This window comes from Trichomonascus vanleenenianus (assembly GCF_965637985.1).
Source record: "Trichomonascus vanleenenianus strain CLIB 3782 genome assembly, contig: TRVA0_001S, whole genome shotgun sequence".
Classification (NCBI taxonomy): Eukaryota; Fungi; Ascomycota; class Dipodascomycetes; order Dipodascales; family Trichomonascaceae; genus Blastobotrys; species Blastobotrys vanleenenianus.
In genome coordinates, this window is record NW_027481886.1 from 43,646 (window position 1) to 64,639 (window position 20,994).

A 20,994-nucleotide genomic window follows, 5' to 3' on the forward strand; every position below is an offset into this window, starting at 1 on the left:
AATCTGATCTCGAACTCCTATTAGTCAATCGCACCCGAGTCGAGTGCATTACACAGACTCAATGCTTCGACCAGTAGTAAGAAGAGCTGCTCCAGCCCTCTCGCGATCCTTCAGTGTGGCCCCACGGGCCCTGGTGCGCATGGGAGATGATTTCAAGCCGCCGTTTGTGCCCCTCATCTCTGAGACGGGCTTCGTGGGTGCTGTTGGCAACACTCCGCTCATCCGGCTCAACAAGCTGAGCGAGGAGACCGGAGCCAACATCTACGGCAAGGCCGAGTTCATGAACCCGGGAGGGTCGGTTAAGGACCGGGCAGCCCTCTATGTTGTCGAGGATGCCGAGCGAAAGGGCCTCATCAAGCCAGGCGGGACCGTCGTCGAGGGTACTGCCGGTAACACTGGCATTGGACTGGCCCATGTATGCCGGGCCAAGGGCTACAAGTGTGTAATTTACATGCCGGACACCCAGTCCCAGGGCAAAATCAACCACCTGCGGCTTTTGGGGGCCGAAGTTCACCCGGTTCCAGCGGTTCCGTTTGACAACCCGGAGAACTACAACCATCAGGCGCGGCGACATGCCGAGAGCCTGGAAAATGCAGTGTGGACGAACCAATTCGACAATGTAGCCAACCGTCAAGCGCACCTTGAGACCACTGGTCCGGAGATTTGGGCGCAGACTAACGGCAAACTGGATGCGTTCACGTGTGCTACGGGTACTGGTGGGTCCCTGGCCGGTACCACGCGGTATCTCAAGGATATTTCCAACAATCGCGTCAAGGCGTTCTTGGCTGATCCGCCGGGATCGGTTCTGCACAGCTACATCCAGTCGGGGGGCCAGCTGATGGACCGAGCGGGCTCTTCTATTACCGAAGGCATTGGCCAGGGCCGAGTTACCGATAACCTCAAGCCGGATATCGATCTCATGGACGGCTCGCTGAGCATTTCCGACGAAAAGACCATCAAGATGGTTTATAGGTTGTTGGACGAGGAAGGGCTGTTTTTGGGTGCTTCTTCGTGTCTCAATGTTGTGGCTGCCTACGAGGTTGCGCAGATGCTTGGTCCGGGAAAGACTGTTGTTACGCTGTTGTGTGACAATGCCGACCGGTACGCTGACCGTCTTTTCAGCAAGAAGTGGCTCAAGTCGAAGAACCTTAACGTTCTTCCGGAGCACCTCCAGAAGTACGCAGTGTTGGACTAAGCGACACACTCAATTAGACATCAATCGTATCACATCTACCGTCCTACTATAGCTTCATCAATCTACTTATGTATTATAGCTTCATCAATTTTATACTATTACAGCTCCCACTCCTCCCAGGGGTATTCGAGGGCCAGCCCTCGAGCTCCCGTAGGTGGGGGCTCTGCCCCCAAACCCCCTTTATGACAACGCTCTGGTTACAAAATAGCAAGCTTCTCGTTACCCTGTTACAAACTCCCAATCCGTCCCGTTGCAATGCGTAACAAATACTCCGTTACAGCATTAATCTCCGCGAAGCGGAGCCACCAGGGGGGTTTGGGGGGACTGGTCCCCCCATTGAAACCAGTGGTAGGCGGATTAAACATTGTGATGGTATATATATTAAGCAAGGTACTATTCTGGTAGAGGTCCTGCCCCCATAGAGCAAATAAATAAGTTTTTTAAAGGAAATAGTCCGGTGTGCGTCTAGTAACGGTGGACTCCTCGTCTCGCGGACTCGGGTCAAACTGGAGGAAGTTGCGCTCCATTGAGTCGCTCACCTCCATGATGGCCGCCTTGTTACCACACCGGTAACAGTAGTTGGGCGCCGAGAATATCGTCACTACCTGGTTTTCAGCGGTCCAACTATACCCGTCCATGATCAATTGGTGCGCCCGAGCAATAAAGTCCAGCCCATTGAGATGGTTGAAATCCTGCGCAATGTCCTGGCCAAACGTATAACCAGCACCCCGAGGGGAGATGCCCCATCCACACCGCTCGTCCGGGTCAGACCACAGCAGATCGCACATTGCGCCTTCATGCGGCACTTCCTGTACCCTGTCAAGCGCCCGGATATCATCAAGCGTGTCCACGGTCGGCGAGAGCCCGCCATGCAAGCAGAATATCCGATTGTCCACCAAAGCGGTCAACGGAAGGTAGTCAAACAGGTCCGTAAACAGCTTCCACACCTCTGCATTGCCGTATTTACGGATACACTCGTCGTAGAACCCGTACACCTGCGTGATCTGTCGCGACTCGTGGTTACCCCGGAGGATCGTAATGCGGCTTGGGTACCGGATCTTGTAAGCGACCAGCAGGCTGACTGTCTCGACCGAGTAGTATCCCCGGTCCACGTAGTCGCCCATAAACAGGTAATTTGTGTCGGGGCACGGCCCGCCAATACGAAACAGCTCCATGAGGTCGTGGAACTGGCCGTGAATGTCGCCGCATACCGTCACGGGGACCGACACGGGCTGTACCGTCTCCTCGTGCACGAGGATCTCCTGGGCCATGGCGCACAGCTCTCTGACTGCGTCCTCCTCGAGAATACGGCACTCCCTAAGCTGCTCGATCCACTTGTCGATTTGCCCGGATGCGGCTGCCTCGATTCCGTGTCCCACGTCCTCCATTTTGTGTGTGTTTATTCCAGTGGGTTTCTTGGCGGGACGCTGATAGGGGGATATTGAATTGACTTGTCGTTGCCTCCTGCGCTCCGATGGTGAACCAACACCTTAATTAAGGGCGCCATGCATGCATACATCTGGTAGCTCACCGCAACGCGAAAATATTCCGCCTGTAGCTACGATCGCTTGCATATTCCAACTATTCGTAGAGCTTAATTAATAAAATGTCGGTAGTTAAGCGGCCACTGACGCTGATTCTGGCGGCGACCGTGCCCCGACTGGGGATCGGGTGCAAAGGAACCCTTCCATGGCGTCTGGCGACGGATATGAAGTTCTTCCGAGAGGTGACGACTTCCAATGGCAAGGGTGTAGTCATTATGGGCCGCAGAACGTGGGAATCGATCCCGCCAAAGTTCCGTCCGCTCAAAGACCGGATGAACATTGTTCTAAGCAGCAGGACGCTGGAGCTTCCTGCGGGGGTCCTAAGCGCGAAAAGCCTAGACCATGCACTGAAATTGGTAGAGGAAGCAGAGGCAAAGCGCAAGGAGAGTCTTAATGTGTTTGTAATTGGAGGAGGGCAGCTTTACGCTGCGGCGTTTGGTCACCCTGCGACGCAGAACGTTATACTCACCGAGATCTATGAGTATCCTGATTCAGTTGAATGTGACACGTTCTTTACCGGGTTCCCATGGTATCCGGAGTCGCAGGGGCCGGTAGACGAGTGGCATCGGTGTTCGGCTAAAGAGCTAGGTGAGCTCGTTTCGCCGGTGACCGTACCAGGCAATGTGGCAGAAAAGGACTACCAGTACAGGTTTACCCTTTGGAGAAAGCACCACCATTCGTAGTTCTTTGGAGAGGAAGCACAAACGAGCAGTGTACGAATAGAATTGATGGCATTAATAGATCCAGATAAAAAGAATTGAGCTTTTCAAAGTGCCAAAAAGCTTGCAGATTTAAACGTTAGCATTCGAGGGCCAGCCCTCGAGCTCCCGTAATTGGGGGCTCTGCCCCCAAACCCCCGTATCTTGGGTGATTGATTGTATTTTCAATTTCGAGATGCCATGCACAGGAGTCCAAGGACTGCATCATTCAATGCGATAAATAATCATAATCTTGATTAGAGTCCGTTGCCTAGGACTAAGGAGGACTAATCGAAGTACATGAAGTTTGCAGTAAAGTATATCAATTCCCAATTCAAGGTAGACGGGGTCGATTTCGCGGTAGTCCGCTGATAGCACCAGGGAATCCCTGCTTAGTCGTGCGTGATTGCGTGCAGTCAAGTACACGCACGTAAGAAAACGATTGCTGACCTCAATGTGATGAATAGTTATAATAATGATCCTCATTAAAGGCGACTGATCATTAAAGGGCTAATCTACCAGTACATACATTACATGTTGGGCGTCCGTTACGGTGTAACCAGCTCGCGCCTACGGGGGTCTGGGGGGCTGGCCCCCCTGCTACGGGAGCTCGAGGGCTGGCCCTCGAATGCACTCAGGGCCTTGAAGAAAATTGAATGGTTGTAGATAACAAAAGTTCATAACATAATGTCTAGTCTATATAGGCCCTGTTGACCAAGGCGATTTCGCGGCTCAGAATATGCCAGTCCACTTCCCGAAGCCACCCCTCGCCATTCTTGCGGTGCATCTCCTCCCACTTGAGCAGTTCGTACATGAACCGCAGGTTAGGCTGAATAATCACGTTAAGACGGCGAACCCGCACAAACAAGTAGGCCCGCGGGAGCCCAACTCCAAGCCGCTTCATGACCTCGGCAATGCATACAGTTGCTGACCGAGAAACGCCTACTCGGCAATGCACCAATACTGGCTCATTCAACCGGTACCCTTCGTCCAAAAAGTCAAGACATACCGACAAAGCCTCAATGAGAGAGTGCTTGCCATCGTCATGGATACCCAGTATGTGAAGCACCTTGGTCATGCCCTCGTACGGCTTGTTGTACACTACAGAACTGCCAGTATGCACCGTGTCTTGGGCGTCTTTGAGCCACAATAAGTTCTCGCCCACGCTGAGGATCCGCTTGATACCAAGCTTTACCAGCATTTCGGGGTTCTCGGCATGGGCAACCGACCCCAGGTACATGTGCGGCAGAATCTTGGACGGGAACGCCCCCGCCAGCCGGATAAACCACGAATCGTTGTCGCTGTTGATGGGCGTGCGGTCCGAATCGCGAGATGCAACCTCTGGAGGAGTCACAATTCCACGGTCGAGCGTGAACTCAGAATTCGCAAGCGCTGGAGAGAACCGGTGGAGTACGCCTTGGAGTTCAGTAATTACCAGCACCTCACGGTAGAAGCAAAAGAATGGGCGTCCGTGCTTCAAATGCAAATCAAGCCAGGCCTGGGATGCCGACACCCCGGTAGAATACACCAGGTAAAGCAATGCCAAAAGAGATGTCTCGGAGTACCCGTCGTTACAGTAGAGTATAGTACCTGCCTTGTTCCCGTTGTACTCGACTTGAGATCGCACGTAAATGAGCTTGCACAAACTAATAATAAGTGCGATGATTTCATCGGTAAGAGTAGCACAGCTGAAGGTGCCAGAGCACGGGAACTGGATCGCTAAAGGCGACAGTTTGACCTCGCCCGATTTCACCTTGGACGGATCTTTCAGTGCGGCATTAGCCTCCTGGATATAACGGTCGAGTTCGTTGAGCGGCGGTAGCTGGGCACCGTCAAAACAGTCGACAAAGGTTATCCAATTGCGAACTGACAGAGCTTCGTCGCCCGCGATTTCGTTCTTGTTAAAGTACTCGGAGTACGTTTCAAAGTCGACCGAGTTGCCGAGCCACACGTTGGCATGTTCTGGCCCAACTGGCGTAGCGCTCGACATCATGGACATCTCGACGCGCTCGTGGAACAAAAAGTTTGAATCCCAGTTCTTGAGCCGAAGCGCATCCTCGTCTACTTCCTCTGATTTTGGAGGCACTGCCACAATGTGGGGCGCAACATTTGCAATTGCCTCAATGCTGTCCTTGACGTAGAAGGTGCGGTATTTCGGGAGATGCGGGTGCTGACGTTTTAGGAGAAGTTGGGCGGTGCTCAGAGCCCTGGCCACGGCTATTGCCTCCATTTCGTCTCTGGCATCAGGCGCGTATACTACCAGGTCGGATATAAGGGCCCACTTGGCGACCTGAACGTGGAAATTGCGCAGCGAAACGCCATACTCGGGGTCCAAATTGAGGAATTGCGGGCTATACCCGCCGAAATCGGGCTTGCACCCGTTATTATGATTATGGTGGTGGTGGTGATGATGATGGCGGTGATTGTGATTGTTCATCTCTCCGTTAGTCAGGTTACTCTTTGCTGAGTTATCGTCGTCATCAATTAACATTGGCTCATCATGGGTATCGTTATCGTTGTTGTCGTCATCAAGTAATAATGCATAGTAATCTTCGTTGATGTCAAATTCGCTGCGCCATAGTATCTCCGAGGGGCGCACAGACCCCACCAGAGTGCCACACTCGTTATTCTCGTCTCCAACTTTTACTACTAGCAGCCCTCTGGCCTTCCCCGGGACGTTTGTAACTCGTGAAGGGTCACTTACGGTAACCGCGACGCGGTCATTCTGACTTTCAAACGAATCAAACTCCGGTGAGAAAAACCATATCTGCATGTCGTTCTTGGGGTGCAGGCCATGGAGCCACGGGAATATTTCGTCCACGTCTGGCAGCGGCGACGAGTAGTGGGTATCTACGGCTGCTGCCAGCACTGAGGCCGTAATGACTCCAACCCGCGCCTTGTGTCCCAGGTCGATCCAGCATTCTACGTTTTCCTCACATTGAAGAGGGCATCTGCTCCCCGGAGGAACAGGAGAGTAGCTTGGGGGAGGTGATGGCGGCAGCGATTTACGAAACGGTAGAGTTGCTGGATGACCAACATCGTTCTGGAGCGGTGGTGATGCAGGAGGAGTTGTCGATGCTGGGCGTGAGAGTATTTCGTCATCATTGAAACTATCCAGCTTATCTTTGACTTTGATGGCTTCTGAAGATGTATGCACATTGTGGCTGAATGGGTTCGACCTTAAATTGGTTGGTGCGGTCGTCACGGCCACAGCGTCATCTTTATCGAAGCTCAGGCGCTCCAGTTGGCTTCTTTTTGCCGTAATCATCCCTTTATAACCTGTTGAAGTTTCGTACAAGTTTGATAACTTGAACAAGGAAGTTTGAATAGTTAAAAAGTAAAAACTCACTTCTCTACGGTCCTCACAGTCCGTAGTCCTAAAACGAAGTGGTTAGCTTTTTTCCAAGGTGTCGTCACTTAAAAGAGCTCTTACTCTCAGGTGAGCAAGTGTTTAATAATAGCTTACCGCACGTGTCAGGTACAGAACAAACAAATAACAAGATTTCAGAGATTCGAACAAATAATTCAAAAAATGAAGCGCCTAGAATGGAGCAAAAACCGAAATTTACCAATAAATGGCAGCAGTGGGGCGAAGGTGGGTGGAATTATACCACCGTTTTCTCTCTCTTATCTGATGCAGTAGACAAAACCCTATGGCGGATCCTTGCGGCTTCGTTTTCCCCCCCCTCCACACAGCTGGCAATCTTTAACCAAAACAGAGTTCTCCCCTCGTCACTTTAACCTTGCAGGAAACCTGGCTAGGCTCTCGAAATTGTAGTTTCTTACTGGTAACGGCTCCCCTTTGTGTCCAGCTGGCGAATGGCTTCCCGCTCGGATTAACCTCCCGCCCCCCTTTTTCGACGCGATCAACGGGGGGGGAAGGGAAGGTTTTGTCTCCTACCGCGCTCGTGCGCGCGGCTGAGCAGCGCATTATCTGGCTGCATGGAACCCGCAGCTAAACCCGCCTGGAGTAGTGAGACAGGGACCCCGCGACTGTTCGATGGTGTACTTTTGAGAGAGATTCATCAGGGCGTGCGGGTAGTGTCTCGTTGAGAAAAGGGGGCCATGTGATGGTATCGGTGAAATAATCTCCGACCTCTAGGGGTTCTTTTCATGAGGATCCTATTACAATAACTGTGTATTGGAGAATCGCTTAAACTACTGTACTGCAGTAGTATAGGATGTATATGCATATTATGTGGGCATGTATTATGTGGGGAAAGAAATGATGTGCGTGGGGCGTTTTTCCCCCTCTCTCAACTCTTCGATCCGCCCTGATCTCGTTACGCAGTACGTATTGGAGGCCCTGAAGTTACGTTTTTATGCATGTCTGGCACAGCTCAAAAGGCGGTCAGTGATGCCGCTCAACGCATATATACATGATTGACAAATGCGCATGGCTTTTGCAGTCTGGGGTACATGTACATTCAATACACTTGTGGAGTATTATACGTGTACTACACGTAATATAGGGATTAGTGAGTGGAGATGAAGGAGGTCATCAGTGTCGCGCCGGTTATTGGGTGTGAAAGGGGTAATGATCTGACGGAGGAACACTTGTAATTCGCTATATTTCGCTTGTTTCATTATATAGATAGAAGTAAAACTGGTACATTACTACAGTGAATTGCTCAGCGATCTGCCTTAATACTCCGATTGGCTCGCTATGCTATAGCGCCAGCTGGTTAAACATTTACACCGTAGTACAATAATGTTAGCGAGGATGCGGCAAAGCCGATACAGAACTGGTAAAGCCAATGCACCATGCAGTAAACGTATAGCAGGCCCTATTAATGAAATTTCATACCGGCGTACTACCGTTATTGGTTTGATTTAGGCCTTGGAGCCTCTTTGCCCACGATTTTCCTAACCCCTGTCATCTCTTTGTTATATTGTAAGACGACATTTCTGTCAGCTGGGCTATAACATTCGCTATAACAGCTATACGTAATTTGTTGGGCGTTATTAAATGCGGGGCTTACCGGCTGATGGTAGATCCAGATAAATTGTAGGTAGCTTGGTCTTCCTGTTATTCACGCATGCATAGTCCCATATGCATAGGTTCAAGAGCTTATTATTACTACACTGTAATAGTTCTGCTTTTAATGTACTGCTTTAGTGCAACGGCAAGCCGAGTCGTGAATACGGGCTAATGGCAATCCTTTATGACTGAGAATTGTGAATTACTGGGCCTAGATTGGTGTGTTTCTACAACTTCAACCTTTTTGGTGAAACCAATTGAAAGAGATCCTCTTTCAAGTACACATTTCTAATCCCACCCCTGCGGCTCCGCGAAGATACATAGCTCCATCTATGTCCTCTGCGAATATTATTCTAGTGTACCGGTAGGTGGGGGGACCAGTCCCCCCAGACCCCCCTGTGGCTCCGCTACGCGGAGATATCGTGCGACTTTACACGTATCTGTTCCATTTCTATACCCACTTATGCTATCTGAATTATTTTAAATCAGTTGAGACTCTCAATCCCTCATTACAATGCTGAGAGGCTGGTCTATATGCTTGTTATCACTTCTAAATATCTATTTGGATAGTGTCGTATCTCATGTTCATCTCGTCTGATGAGTTTGTAATCCCGTACCATGGTGGTGTGTTATTCTATCACAATGAATAGCCGGGTAATCGTTTGATAAACCGGATTCATAGACTGCCTTACAGTCGCACTTATTCCCTAGTTTTATGTCTTAAAGTGCTAATTACGCATAACTACAATCCCACGAGTTTGAGTTCCCCGGAGCCGTGACATGCAGTTTTGCGAAAGCCAAAATGGCTTTTGACAAGATTTTGGATGAACTATTCTACTGGAATTTTTTCAACCCAAGATATGTGCCCTGAAATGGAATTTCCTTGGTTTTCTTACCAGGTGACTGCCCGATACATTACACAGTATCAATTGTTAGAGTACCAGTAATATTTATAAGTGTCTGTACATATTCTTACAAGCGAACGCAAAGGTTCATGACAAGTTAGACAACGTCATTGCAAGAACAATTGAGCCTTTGGCTTATAACTTGCTAAAATAGAAGCTTATTCAGTCACTTCCATCACCACAACGAAGAACGCGACTCCCACTACTCGACCACCCAGGCTAAGCTTTAGTTCTAAGACTACTAATCAATCCCAAAGTTGAAGGGCCTTTCGGGTTTTAATCTATTTCCCGGACCCTCGGGGACTAACCACTCCTCACGAAGCAAATGCGGTACAATCAAGGGGCCCAATTGACATTGAAAGAATTCATTATCACCGATAATAAAAATTACATGCTTTTTGTTAGCGAAATTAAGGAATCGAAAAATTAACTTTTTTGGAATTGCCGGCATCAAGCGTTGGGCTCAAAGTGGCTCAAAGGTCACTCCTTCAAGAGGCAAAAAGACGCATTTGACTAATGTCCGCACAAAATAATGACTAAAGGAGTGATCCAACTGGTGTCACCCAGGCATTTAATCTCGTATGGTTTTTTTAAGCTAACAGTTATTAATCTTATCTGTCAGTTTTGACATAATCAGTTCCAGCTCTATCTCATCATAAATAGCTAGCGTTTATCCCATTGTATAGTAATGTATGGTAGTTCCACGTGAGCTTCTGGTTCTAATCATCAATCAGTATTGTTTATGTCTTTTACAAGTGCCACTTGCGCCAAAGGGAAATGGCAAAATCGGACTAACGTAAAACATTGATTGGACATGACATCGATTTTTTTAATCGCAACGCCTAAAGAGAAGGAATGATTTGATGATGGGTATGATAGCCTTGGAGATAGAGCATAGGGAGCATAGATATGTTTATTCATTCTATGGATTTCAACAAGGCATTTGCCGGTAATGCGACGGGTCTGCAGTTTGATATATCAATGCCTTTTGTAGTTCTAAAACTCATTTCCAAGAGTTAAGCTGACAGCCGAACGGTTTCCAAATGACGTATAGACAATTGCTCGTTGGCTAGACCTAACAATCAGCCACTATCGATCGATATCAATGCGTATACGTAACATCTATAGACGCTATCCATTATAATCTGTCAGAACTTTCAGCGCGACGAACTAAAGCATGAACATCTAGGCAAACATAGGGTTTACGTGGATTTTCTACATGCACCCAACATGACCGCGACATCAATTATAAGGGGGTTGCACGAAAGTTCTCCTGTCTCCGCTTTTAACGCCCATTGCAACGACGAACTATAGCTATGCGGCTTATATATGCTATTTTTAACAATATTATAAGTTTACTCAATTATAGCTAATTCAATCGACTTTAAAATTTTCGAAATTTAAAAAGCGAACTACCTGTCAAAGTAGTGATGGTATTTGATTCGACCCAGGATCGAACTGGGGACGTTCTGCGTGTTAAGCAGATGCCATGACCAACTAGACCATCGAACCGTTGTTGATCAGCGGCTTTCTATCTCAACGTGTCTCAGCCGCATGCATCAACCTCAACATGAAAAAAGTGGTCTCCCACCAGCATTGGTAGGATTTCTTTGATTCGACCCAGGATCGAACTGGGGACGTTCTGCGTGTTAAGCAGATGCCATGACCAACTAGACCATCGAACCAATTTGTTGAAAAATCGCTCTCCACGGTCTCGGTCACGTGACAAAATCACGTAATCAAATGGCCGAATTTCGGCCGTACAAGCGTTTTTCTCGCTTTCCAACGCTTCCATGGGCAGCGAATTCAGTGAAGACGGCTCGCCATATTCATGACACAAATGAGACCATTAACTCACTGAATAAATGGTCATACACCGCTGAATTTTCAAAAAAACGGCCTCGATGGAAGTTGGAAAGCGCTAAAATTCGTTAGCGGACTATGCCACATTCACACTTACCTTGGGGTATGTTTTTATGTTATAGGCTGCCGCTTGGAGCTTAATAAGAGATGATATGTTGGCTTCATCAATCCTCTCACGATTAAATAGTCTCGGCCAAGGCCGGCGCATACGGCTGATTGACCCTTTACCGCTGTACACTCACCACTTTCATAACACTTTATAAGACACTTAGGTAACTGGGTAGACATTCTTAACAGTGGCAAAAGTATTCATGTTCCTTAAACAATTCCAACCTTCTAAAAAAGCCCACCGAAATCGCAATTGAGATAAAAACAGCGGGTATTAACCATTAACTGGGTCATATATATCAGGTATCATACACATTTAACAATTCAAACCATGATTACCGGGGTGCTACCGAAGAATATATCGCAAGAAGTGCGGTGAGTAAAGAAGACAACTTGGAAACGTGGAAGTGTGGTTGGGAAGTAGCGCGAAGAGGGGGGAGATGCGCGCGCGCGGGGAACACGGACCCGAGCTGACTAACGATTTCCGAGACCCGGGCGAACCCGCTCGGCTAAGGCCAACCAGAGGCAGCTCAATTTTAATTCATCAGCAGCCCGATAATCAAAATCGTTATCCATTACATTTTTGGAGTCCATATCAAAAAAAACACGACATGTTGCAGAGAATATTGATCCAGCGGCCATCGTTGGCCCGATCTGCGCTATTTGTGAAGCAGGCATCTCGACTCAGTGCATTCCAGAGGCCCATGTTGGCCAGATCGATGTTTATTCAGACTAGCCCTACCCCAAACGATGATGCATTGAAGTTCCTTCCATCTCAGCCGGTACTGGGCGGTACCGCGACTGTGGAGTTCCTGAGTGGCCGAGAGGCTCATTCTTCTCCTCTGGCACGAAAGCTTTTTGCTATTGACGGCGTTCGATCCGTGCTCTTTGGCAATGATTTCATTACTGTCGAGAAGGCGAACGATTCCAACTGGAACCTCCTCAAGCCCGAAATCTTCTCTATTCTGACCGAGCATTTTTCGAGCGGGCTTCCAGTATTGCTTGAAGATACTGCGGTTAGCGAGGACACTGCGCCAAGCGAGGAGGATTCTGAAGTTGTTTCCATGATCAAGGAGCTTATTGATACTCGAATCAGACCGGCGATCCAGGAAGATGGCGGCGATATTATTTATAAGGGATTCACCGACGAGGGTATTGTCCAGCTTAAGCTGCAGGGCGCCTGCCGATCGTGCGACTCGAGCAGCGTGACGCTCAAGAACGGAATTGAGTCCATGCTGATGCATTATGTCGAGGAGGTGACTGGCGTAGAGCAGGTGCTGGACCCGGAGGAGGAGATTGGACTTCAGGAGTTTGAAAAGTTGGAAAAAAAGCTCAACGGTAAGAAGAAGGAGGAAGAGAAAGCGGAATTCGCTCCAAGCTTGTAAATGCTATCTCACTAATTGTACATAATATTAATTGACGAAGGCTACTGCAAACCCCTCGAATACCTTGACTCTGTAATGCAATTGGGGGGACTGGTCCCCCCAAACCCCCCTGGGGCTCCGCTACGCGGAGATTTGTTAATATGACAATTTTTTAGATGGGGGTTTGGGGGCAGAGCCCCCAACTACGGGAGCTCGAGGGCTGGCCCTCGAATATCCTCACTATCTAGTGAGGCTCCGCTACGCGGAGGAAATCTTACTAGGGTTCAATTAAAGATACAATTTATAACAAGTGTCTATACTGTAAAGCTCAAAAAGGAATGGTAGTCGTAAACATCGTCAGGTTAGAAAAAGTGTTAGTAAAGCGTTTTCGAAGTCGTCAATGATAAAATACAGGGGGAGGAGTTGGGGCGGGTGATTAGCACCACCATTTGTAGACCCGGTACAAGTATCCTCTAGCCTCCAAGTACTGCTTCTCTTCCGCGGTCTCCTGTCTAAGAATACCCAGGTCAATCTCCCGTCGACCGGTGATAAGGTCCATGTCTTTGCAGCGGACGAACGGCGGCCGCATGATAACCTTAAATCCGATATAACACACCGCAATAATAAAAGCAGCAAGATACTTCTGGAAGAAAAGACGTGCTCCTGGCTCGCCGTCGCCTGGGACCGGAGAGATTGCCACCCATAGCTGGGCAATGAGCACGAGGACGTTGATAAGCAGGCCAAGCATCGACCCGTAGATACCGACTTGAGACCGATACGGGATCTCGTCTGGGTCTCTGTTCTGAATGTGGAATGCTCTTCGGAATCGAATATGGCAGACACATACGGATCCCCATGTGAAAATCAGGGAGAGACCGGTCAGCGCCATGAGCCACTCAAACACCTGCTCCTCGTTATCGCTGGCCGAGAGGAAGCAGAGCAGGCCAAATGCACTGGTGATGAGAATGGCAACGAGAGGTCGGCCGTTCCTGTCAATGTACCCGAGCCACCTGGGGGCCAGATTGAGGTCCGCCAGCGAGGAGAGGGTTCGCGAGCACCCGTAGACAGCCGAATTTCCCACGGAGAGCACAGCAATGATAATAACAACGTTGAAAATGCTGGGTAGCACTTTAATGCCGGCATTCTCAATGGCAATTACAAATGGCGAAGCTGTGATGTTCGGGTTGCTCGGTGACGCGTCGAGTAGTCGGTCATTTGTGTACGGTACCAGTAATCCTACCAGGGTCAGTGAGATGAGGTAGAACAGGGTGATTCTCCAAAACACTTGTTTACAGGCAGCCGGAAGGGATTTACGCGGGTTTTCAGTTTCTGCGGCAGCAAGACCTGCCAGTTCAGTACCCGTGAATGAAAAGGCCGCCGCCGCAAAAGTCGAACATACTCGTTTAAGATTGTCAATGGGGCTGTTACCGGCAAAAGCCCCTGGGTCGTGCCAGTACTTGCCGCCAATATACGCTCCATTGGGGCCTCCACCGACATTGATGACAATCCCCAGGATAATGAACCCTACAATGGCGATGATTTTAATAATGGAAAACACAAACTCCGTCTCGCCGTACCCACGGACGCCAAACAGGTTGAACGTCACGACGATGACGTAGAATATAGCCACCCAGGCGACCGAGTTTATATCGCTCTTCCAGAACCGGATGGCAATAGAGGCTGCTACGAGCTCCACGGGCAGAACTACCAGCCATTGTACGGCGTAGTTCCATCCCATGGCAAAGCCCCACGCCGGGTCAATGAACCGCGCAGAGTAAGCGGCAAACGCACCCGACACGGGGAAAAGTACCGCCAGCTCTCCAAGAGCCTGCATTGTGCAGTAGAGCATAAGCCCCACAATGGTGTAGGAGATAATCAGTGACGCTGGACCGCCAAAATGCAAAACTGCTCCGGAACCAATAAACAGCCCCGTACCAATAGAGCCGCCAATAGCTATCATTTGCAAGTGTCGCGATCTCAGTTTTCGTGAGAGAGGCGATGCTGCGGAGGCGAGAGCCGCTCTTTCGAGATCCGACAGCGTCGCCGTTTCGCTGTGAATCGTCGTATCATGAGCGGGTTTGAAGCTGTCCGCAAACCGCTTGTACCATTTTGGCTCTTTCGTGTGTTCCTGGACAATGTGTCCGTATATATTTTCGTCAGAGGAGCCAGACGACGCCTGGCTGGTGCGTTTTTTCTTCGTGCTCATCCTGAACAGCATTCGGGGGCACCCATCAGACCACTGGTATATATATATGTGTGTGTGTGTAAAACCCCTCGTTCTTTTCCCTCAAAAAAAGCCTGTCTCTTCGTTTTTTCGTCCGGTCCCTATCTTTCTGCACGACCCGCTCTCTTATATCTGCACGGAGACGTGCGTCGATGTGTGGGATTCTGACGCGGCTGTGCAGTCATGGGGCGCTCCACGGTGATAGCCGCCAGCCCGACTTGGCGCGCGCGCGCAACATGCGCTCATTTAACACATCACGTTATCCTGCCTGATCCGATCCAATACGGCCGCGGGTGAGGTCGCCACTAAAGACGCTTGGTTATTGGCCATTAGGTTGGGTAGGCAAGGAGACGGATATTCCGCTGTGCATGATCATACCATGGTCGGGGCCAATTGATTGGTTCGACTACCAGGGAAGAAGCACATGGTGTAAAGCACTGATTCACTAGTACTTGTAGTTGTTCCCGTAGTAATGGAGTATTTTCACAATCTTTCGTTCCCGGTTTGTCTGTCTTTCCACCGGTTGGGCCTGTGAACGTATTTGAGACCCCGTGAAGTTTTTCATTACTCAGGAGGTAAGACACGTACTCTCTTGCGGTACCTTCTGCAGGTCAAGGCTCTCTTCTCCAGCTTTTCATGAATGGTTTCTGTGTATTGTAGCCGCTATCCTGTGCATCGTATGGCATGAGGTGAAATGGAAGCCGTTTTGATCGGCTGCCGTTCCTCATATTGCAGTGCTTATCATTTGCATGTGACGCTTTGGGCGCGACTAGGGGGGTTTAATTATTCGCCTGTTAATTATCCCCAAATTATTTCGTCAATTGGATTTCTACAGATAACTGAAGCCTGGCCATTGGCTGGTGCAGGTCATAGCCTGTAAAGAAGTGGCTGAATGTCACGACTGGTACAGTGTGTATTGAAGAAGATCTATTGGCAGTGCATTTCCGGTGCGATGGGTGGGCTGGTATAATGACGTCAAGTACGTAATGGTGCTTTTCAAGTTCTATACGCCATTGTACTTGTTGGAAACCGACATCATGCTGCATTAGAATGCACAATAGTACCAGACTATGCACATATTTTGGCTATTCAGTTTAGAAATTGAGGTCATTTGGAATTGTTTGGATTTGTTCGAATTGCCCTGATCTGTGTTAGCCGCGTGCGGCTGTCTTACCCCGACTAGTATTTGACGGGGCCGGCACAATTGTGCATTCTAGTGTACCAATGTGCCATTAAAAAGTTGAAATACATTATCCATGGGCTCCTTCTATTGTTTTGCTAACATTTACATGATTGTGACAAAAATATTCGGGTTGCATGAAAGTAATATACGAGATCCATTGAGATCTACTTTACTTGCGATGGTTAATCGTATACCTCATCAGCCAACTAAAATTAACGGGGTACAAAGTGGTAATACAGAAGCCCAATTTATTCAATTCATTTTCAATTGAATAATTGCCCGAGGATATTTAGTCTAGCATGCATCTTTAGCCAGTACAACCTTCTACACGTTTTGCTCTAGCCCAGCGGTACTCATTTCATTTGACCTGAGTTCATCTCAGAGTACTATATGGGAAGTCGTAATGATAGCAACTTACATTATTATAAATGTTACATATATTCTGATAAGAAAAAAATACTATGAACTATTCTAGTCATTATGCTCCTGGGTTATTGTACCGATATCCAGTACTTGAGGGGCCAGCCCCTCAAACTCCCCGTAGCTCCGCTTCGCGGAGGACCCCTGCACGGATACCAAGCGTAATGAGTCGCCGTATTAATACGACATAATTTCAGGAGCCCTGACAGCTACTTATAACATTGTTTCTGACAGTTACGTTCCGCGTGAGCTGAATAGCATTTCTAAGTGGCAGTCACGTGTGGAAACAGGAAGTATAACGACATTTTGTCCCGCTTTAACAAAGCTTTGTAACCAGCCGGTGATGGGAGTTGTATCTGCATTTTGTTACGCTGTGACTGTATACCATCCCGGTGGATGCAGGGGTGAAGGAAGAAGCAGAGATGTTATTACGATCATTAAATAGCTAGCTAGGTGGCTGTATATCAGATTTAGAAGTTCTCTTTCGTCTCAACTGGATCCCAGAATCTTACTGTGGGTAACTAATGATTGAGGGTCAAAGGAGTCAGGAGTATGTGACGGGCTCTACCGGTACACAAGAAAGCGTTACGTGTTGCGACAAAAGTCAGTCAAGTTGGGAGCGTGTAACGAGCTGTAACAACATAACACAACGATGCGACAATGGACAGCCATATCTCCGCGAAGCGGAGCCCCAGGGGGGTTTGGGGGGACTGGTCCCCCCATTTACACTAGATAGTCAAGGTATTCGAGGGCCAGCCCTCGAGCTCCCGTAGCTCCGCTTCGCGGAGGGATTCAATTGATGGGCAACAATATTTCCGCGAAGCGGAGACTAGTTGTAGCAATTGGAGGGGTTTGAAAGGGTGGGGGTGGACCAAGATATATACAATCTATACGAGGGCGCTCTATTGAGAATTGAGGTACTCCTTGTAGGCGTTGTAGGCCTCTGTGATATGCCGGTCGAGTATCTCGTCGTCGTCGACCCAGGTGAGAAGCGCCTGGGTGTCGTGGTCCAGCAACATACCGGTGATCTTTCCGGCAAGCTCGTCGTCCTTCTTAACAAGACGATGGGCCGACACTTTAGGGTACAGCGCCTCGCCAATGACCTGCTTCTCGGCCTCGGGGGTCGAGGCGGACGCGACGGCGGCGCTCAGGGTCGAGCCGAACGGCGGCTGGTTTTTGTTCATCTTCTTTTTGCCCGGTTTCTTGGTCTTTGGCGAGGCGCTTGCGGGCTTCTTGGTGGAGCTGGCCCCTGGCCGGTAGAACTGCTGGGCCCCGGGCATTGGGTAATACAGCTGCTGCGGCATGAACGGAGGCATCGGGAAGCCCATACCGGGAGACGGTGGCACTACACCGGGAGGCGGCATGTTAGCACCTGGTGGAGGAGGCGGAGGCACGAATGGGAACTGCGGCACACGGTAGAACTTGTTGGCGGGCCCTCCGGGCATGCCCATCCCCATCTGAGCCGCAGCCGCTGCGGCGGCTGCGGCTGAACCAACCCCGCCCATGGGAGGAGGTCCGCGCTTGTCTTTGCGCTGGGCCAGGTTGACGTATATCTGCTTTCCGGCGAGCTCGCTCTCATGCATGGCAGCGATAGCCGCCTGGGCCTCCTGCGGCGTCGCGTAGCACACAAACCCGTAGCCACGTGACCGCCCAGAGTCGTCGGTCATGATGCGCGCCGAGGTGATAGTGCCAAACGGCGCAAACGCCTCCTTAAGCCGGTCGTCGTCAATCGACTCGTCCAGGTACTTAACGTAGAGGTTGGTGTTGAGGAACTTGGAGGCTAGTCTTGCCTGCTCCTGCTGGCGCAGCTCTTCGAGCCGCTCGTACTTCTTCTGGGCCCGTGACACGTACAGCCGTTTCCCGTGCAATTCATACCCCCGGAGAGCCTCAATGGCCTTAACCGCGTCCTCGTGGGACTCGTAGTTGACGAACCCAAAGCCACGTGACAGCCCTTCAGCAGTCAGCGGTAGCGACATGGACGCAATGGCGCCATGCTGCTCGAACAATGCCCGGAATTCACCTTCGGTGACGCTCTGGTCAATGTTCTTAATGTACAGGTTGGTGTAGTTAGCCCTCATCTCCTCGAGACGATGCTGACGCTCACGCTTCGTAATGTGGTGCGACACCGACACCTGGCGGTCGTTCATAAGCACACCGTCCATCTGCTCAATCGCCTCATCGGCAGCTCGCGGGTCTTCAAACAGTACGTACCCGAATCCCCGTGGCATACCGTACTCATCGTAGGCCACCTTGCACGATATGATCTTGCCGAACGCCGAGAAGGTCTCATGCAGAGCCTCACGGTCGATGCTGGCATCCAGGTTCTTGATGAAGATGTTTCCGCTCGAGTTGTGGTTCCTCAACGCCGGATCGCGCTGGAATGGCATCACTCGCAGCGGTCTCCCGTCCAGCACTCTGGCCGCCGGGTCCGCCAACGCCCGCTTTGCTAATCACGTTAGCCTACACTCCACCCAGAATTGCTCAATTCATCCCACATACCGTCCCCCGGAGATAGGTAGTTGACGAACGCGTACCCCAGCGACCGCCGGGTCATGCTGTCCTTGACGACCCGAATGCTCTTGATCTGCCCAAACTGCGAAAATAGCTGGAACAGGTGTGCCTCCGTCACGCCCGCATCCAGGTCCCCGACGTACAGAGAACACTCTTCCTCCGGTTTCCGCTCCTCTTCGTGCGACATCTCTCAATTGGCTTGGGTTGAAAAGTTGTCGTGAAAATTTGGGCGGGTTTGTCCCACGCGCACCCTTGGGACATCCATCCCCCCGCGCTCCTATAGGCCCAGTCTCGACACCCGGCGATATATGGGCAATTGCGCCGCAGAAAGTCTTCCTGGGGCCAGCCCCAGACTCCGTAGTTGGGGAGCTGGGCCCCCCAAACCCCCTCCTTTTCTTTTGGAATTCGTAGTGGCCTGGCGGGAAGCCAGGGAGGTACCCCGGGAGAGGCTTTCCGGGGCTTGTCGCTGGGGGGAAGATGTGCTGTGCGGCGGTTGGGACCAAATGGTTAAGGTTGAGACCCGATGGAGATGGAGGGAAGTCATGATGGGGCCAATTCGTGGTGTGAGCCAGTGGGTGAGACGATACTCTGTTAGATACACTAAAATGGAGCCGTCAAAAGCACTGGCAGAATTACCACTTTGGAAGGCCGAGGGAAGCACGAGTATCGCTAGAGAGTGGAAGTTCAAGGGCTTCACCAACGCTTGGGTAGGTACACCATAATCATAGATATGTAGGGTATTCTGACAAGATTTAGGCCTTTTGCACACAAGTCGCAATGCTGGCCCATCATAAGAACCACCACCCCAAGATTGAAAACGTAAGTCCATCTAGTAAGGTATAGGATAGTGGGACTAATAATTGGTATAGGAATTCAATCGGGTCAAGTTGACCTTGACTACGCATGATACTGGTGGATTGACGGACTTGGACGTGGATCTTGCCAAGTCGATCGACAAGTTCGCAAAGAAGTATCCCGAGCGGGAATAACCAATTCATTAGTATATGTACTTAGATAGCTGCTTAGCGATAAGCTCCTTCCAATTGGTCAAAGTTGTGGGCTACTGTCACAGTAGTGGGGGACCAGTCCCCCAAACCCCCTGTAGCTCCGCTTCGCGGAGGATTCGTAGTTCTTAGTTTATCATAGTAACTATAAGATACCTGGTATAAAAGATTCCTTCAGGACCAATTCATTAGGATATATTCAGCATTCGATTAACTACCTGGGTTTGGGATTCTAAAAGCGATAAACATATGCTCCTTCCAATTGGTCAATGCCATGGCTAACTGTCATAGTATTGGGGGCCACCACCTAACCCCCCTGTAGCTCCACTTCGCGGAGGATTCGTAACAACAATCCATAATTTAGTAACGTTATACCATGATGATGTAGCATATACTGGTATAAAAGACTCTTTTATGATAAAAAGTTCAGCCTGGCTTGTCTAGTAAGTTGCATTGGCGAATGGTTCTGCAGGGCCCTTAAACATGCATGGTTACAGCCGTGCCATTATTGACTCTATTCTTTTCTGCCTACTTGCCTACCGATACTGGTATCCTTTGGAAATGGTTTCTTTCAATAGTGGTAACAAATTGGAGCTGTGCCAAGGGACCTTCCAACTGGGTAGAGTAGGTAATATTTGCTTCGTGCCAAGTCGCTATGAGTCGTATAGTCTTCATTCCATATGAGCGCTCACTGAGTAGGATAGCCTTCCATGACAGATTTTCGAATTTACCCGGGCTAATCTCATTTAGAATGGTTACAAGCGTAGCTCGTTATTCAACCTCACGAGTACTTCGTTAAGATTTGCATGCTCCTCTTCCGTACTGTTATAGTACTCTACTGTCAGTTCAGCGATGATGATGGATCAATTTCAGTATTACGCCCGTTGAGGCCTACAATATACCGATAAGGCTTTTGGAGACAGGAATTGTGTACAACACGAGAGTTACGCCATTGAGACAAAGTTGGTCGAAGAGCCGGTGTAGAAGGTAAGTA

General features: G+C 49.6%; 8 protein-coding genes and 4 non-coding genes across 12 annotated transcripts; 5 read left to right on the forward strand and 7 right to left on the reverse strand.

Annotated features, from left to right (window-relative positions):
* Window positions 1–61: 61 nt before the first annotated feature.
* MCY1 (cysteine synthase A) lies at window positions 62–1,195 on the forward strand (the record flags this gene model as incomplete). The annotated part of the gene is made up of 1 exon (XM_076681696.1): window positions 62–1,195. The coding sequence occupies one exon, from the start codon at window positions 62–64 to the stop codon at window positions 1,193–1,195; it is 1,134 nt and encodes a 377-aa protein (XP_076543653.1).
* A 440-nt stretch (window positions 1,196–1,635) lies between these two features.
* Window positions 1,636–2,583, reverse strand: PPH21 (serine/threonine-protein phosphatase; the record flags this gene model as incomplete). Its single annotated transcript, XM_076681697.1, has 1 exon — window positions 1,636–2,583. The coding sequence occupies one exon, from the start codon at window positions 2,581–2,583 to the stop codon at window positions 1,636–1,638; it is 948 nt and encodes a 315-aa protein (XP_076543654.1).
* Window positions 2,584–2,801: 218 nt separating this feature from the next.
* On the forward strand, window positions 2,802–3,422 carry DFR1 (dihydrofolate reductase; the record flags this gene model as incomplete). The annotated part of the gene is made up of 1 exon (XM_076681698.1): window positions 2,802–3,422. One exon carries the CDS (start codon window positions 2,802–2,804, stop codon window positions 3,420–3,422), a length of 621 nt encoding a protein of 206 aa, XP_076543655.1.
* Window positions 3,423–4,128: 706 nt separating this feature from the next.
* On the reverse strand, window positions 4,129–7,221 carry PPS1 (tyrosine/serine/threonine protein phosphatase PPS1; the record flags this gene model as incomplete). The annotated part of the gene is made up of 2 exons (XM_076681699.1): window positions 6,904–7,221; window positions 4,129–6,814 (listed from the first exon to the last, which is right to left on the reverse strand). Exon 2 carries the CDS (start codon window positions 6,703–6,705, stop codon window positions 4,129–4,131), a length of 2,577 nt encoding a protein of 858 aa, XP_076543656.1. The 5' UTR covers window positions 6,706–6,814; window positions 6,904–7,221.
* Window positions 7,222–10,761: 3,540 nt separating this feature from the next.
* Window positions 10,762–10,835, reverse strand: tRNA-Val(AAC). Its single transcript has one exon. It is a non-coding gene; the product is annotated as a tRNA-Val (tRNA).
* Window positions 10,836–10,934: 99 nt separating this feature from the next.
* Window positions 10,935–11,008, reverse strand: tRNA-Val(AAC). The gene has a single exon. It is a non-coding gene; the product is annotated as a tRNA-Val (tRNA).
* Window positions 11,009–11,012: 4 nt separating this feature from the next.
* On the reverse strand, window positions 11,013–11,659 carry TRVA0_001S00738. Its single transcript, XR_013062040.1, has one exon. It is a non-coding gene; the product is annotated as an uncharacterized misc_RNA (transcript).
* A 246-nt stretch (window positions 11,660–11,905) lies between these two features.
* On the forward strand, window positions 11,906–12,679 carry NFU1 (Nfu1p; the record flags this gene model as incomplete). Its single annotated transcript, XM_076681700.1, has 1 exon — window positions 11,906–12,679. The coding sequence occupies one exon, from the start codon at window positions 11,906–11,908 to the stop codon at window positions 12,677–12,679; it is 774 nt and encodes a 257-aa protein (XP_076543657.1).
* Window positions 12,680–13,094: 415 nt separating this feature from the next.
* Window positions 13,095–14,876, reverse strand: GAP1 (amino acid permease; the record flags this gene model as incomplete). Its single annotated transcript, XM_076681701.1, has 1 exon — window positions 13,095–14,876. One exon carries the CDS (start codon window positions 14,874–14,876, stop codon window positions 13,095–13,097), a length of 1,782 nt encoding a protein of 593 aa, XP_076543658.1.
* A 525-nt stretch (window positions 14,877–15,401) lies between these two features.
* TRVA0_001S00804 lies at window positions 15,402–16,394 on the forward strand. Its single transcript, XR_013062041.1, has one exon. It is a non-coding gene; the product is annotated as an uncharacterized misc_RNA (transcript).
* A 993-nt stretch (window positions 16,395–17,387) lies between these two features.
* PAB1 (polyadenylate-binding protein, cytoplasmic and nuclear) lies at window positions 17,388–19,183 on the reverse strand (the record flags this gene model as incomplete). Its single annotated transcript, XM_076681702.1, has 2 exons — window positions 17,388–18,931; window positions 18,985–19,183. 2 exons carry the CDS (start codon window positions 19,181–19,183, stop codon window positions 17,388–17,390), a joined length of 1,743 nt encoding a protein of 580 aa, XP_076543659.1.
* Window positions 19,184–19,601: 418 nt separating this feature from the next.
* Window positions 19,602–19,985, forward strand: MCO14 (4a-hydroxytetrahydrobiopterin dehydratase; the record flags this gene model as incomplete). The annotated part of the gene is made up of 3 exons (XM_076681703.1): window positions 19,602–19,703; window positions 19,753–19,815; window positions 19,866–19,985. 3 exons carry the CDS (start codon window positions 19,602–19,604, stop codon window positions 19,983–19,985), a joined length of 285 nt encoding a protein of 94 aa, XP_076543660.1.
* Window positions 19,986–20,994: the final 1,009 nt, after the last annotated feature.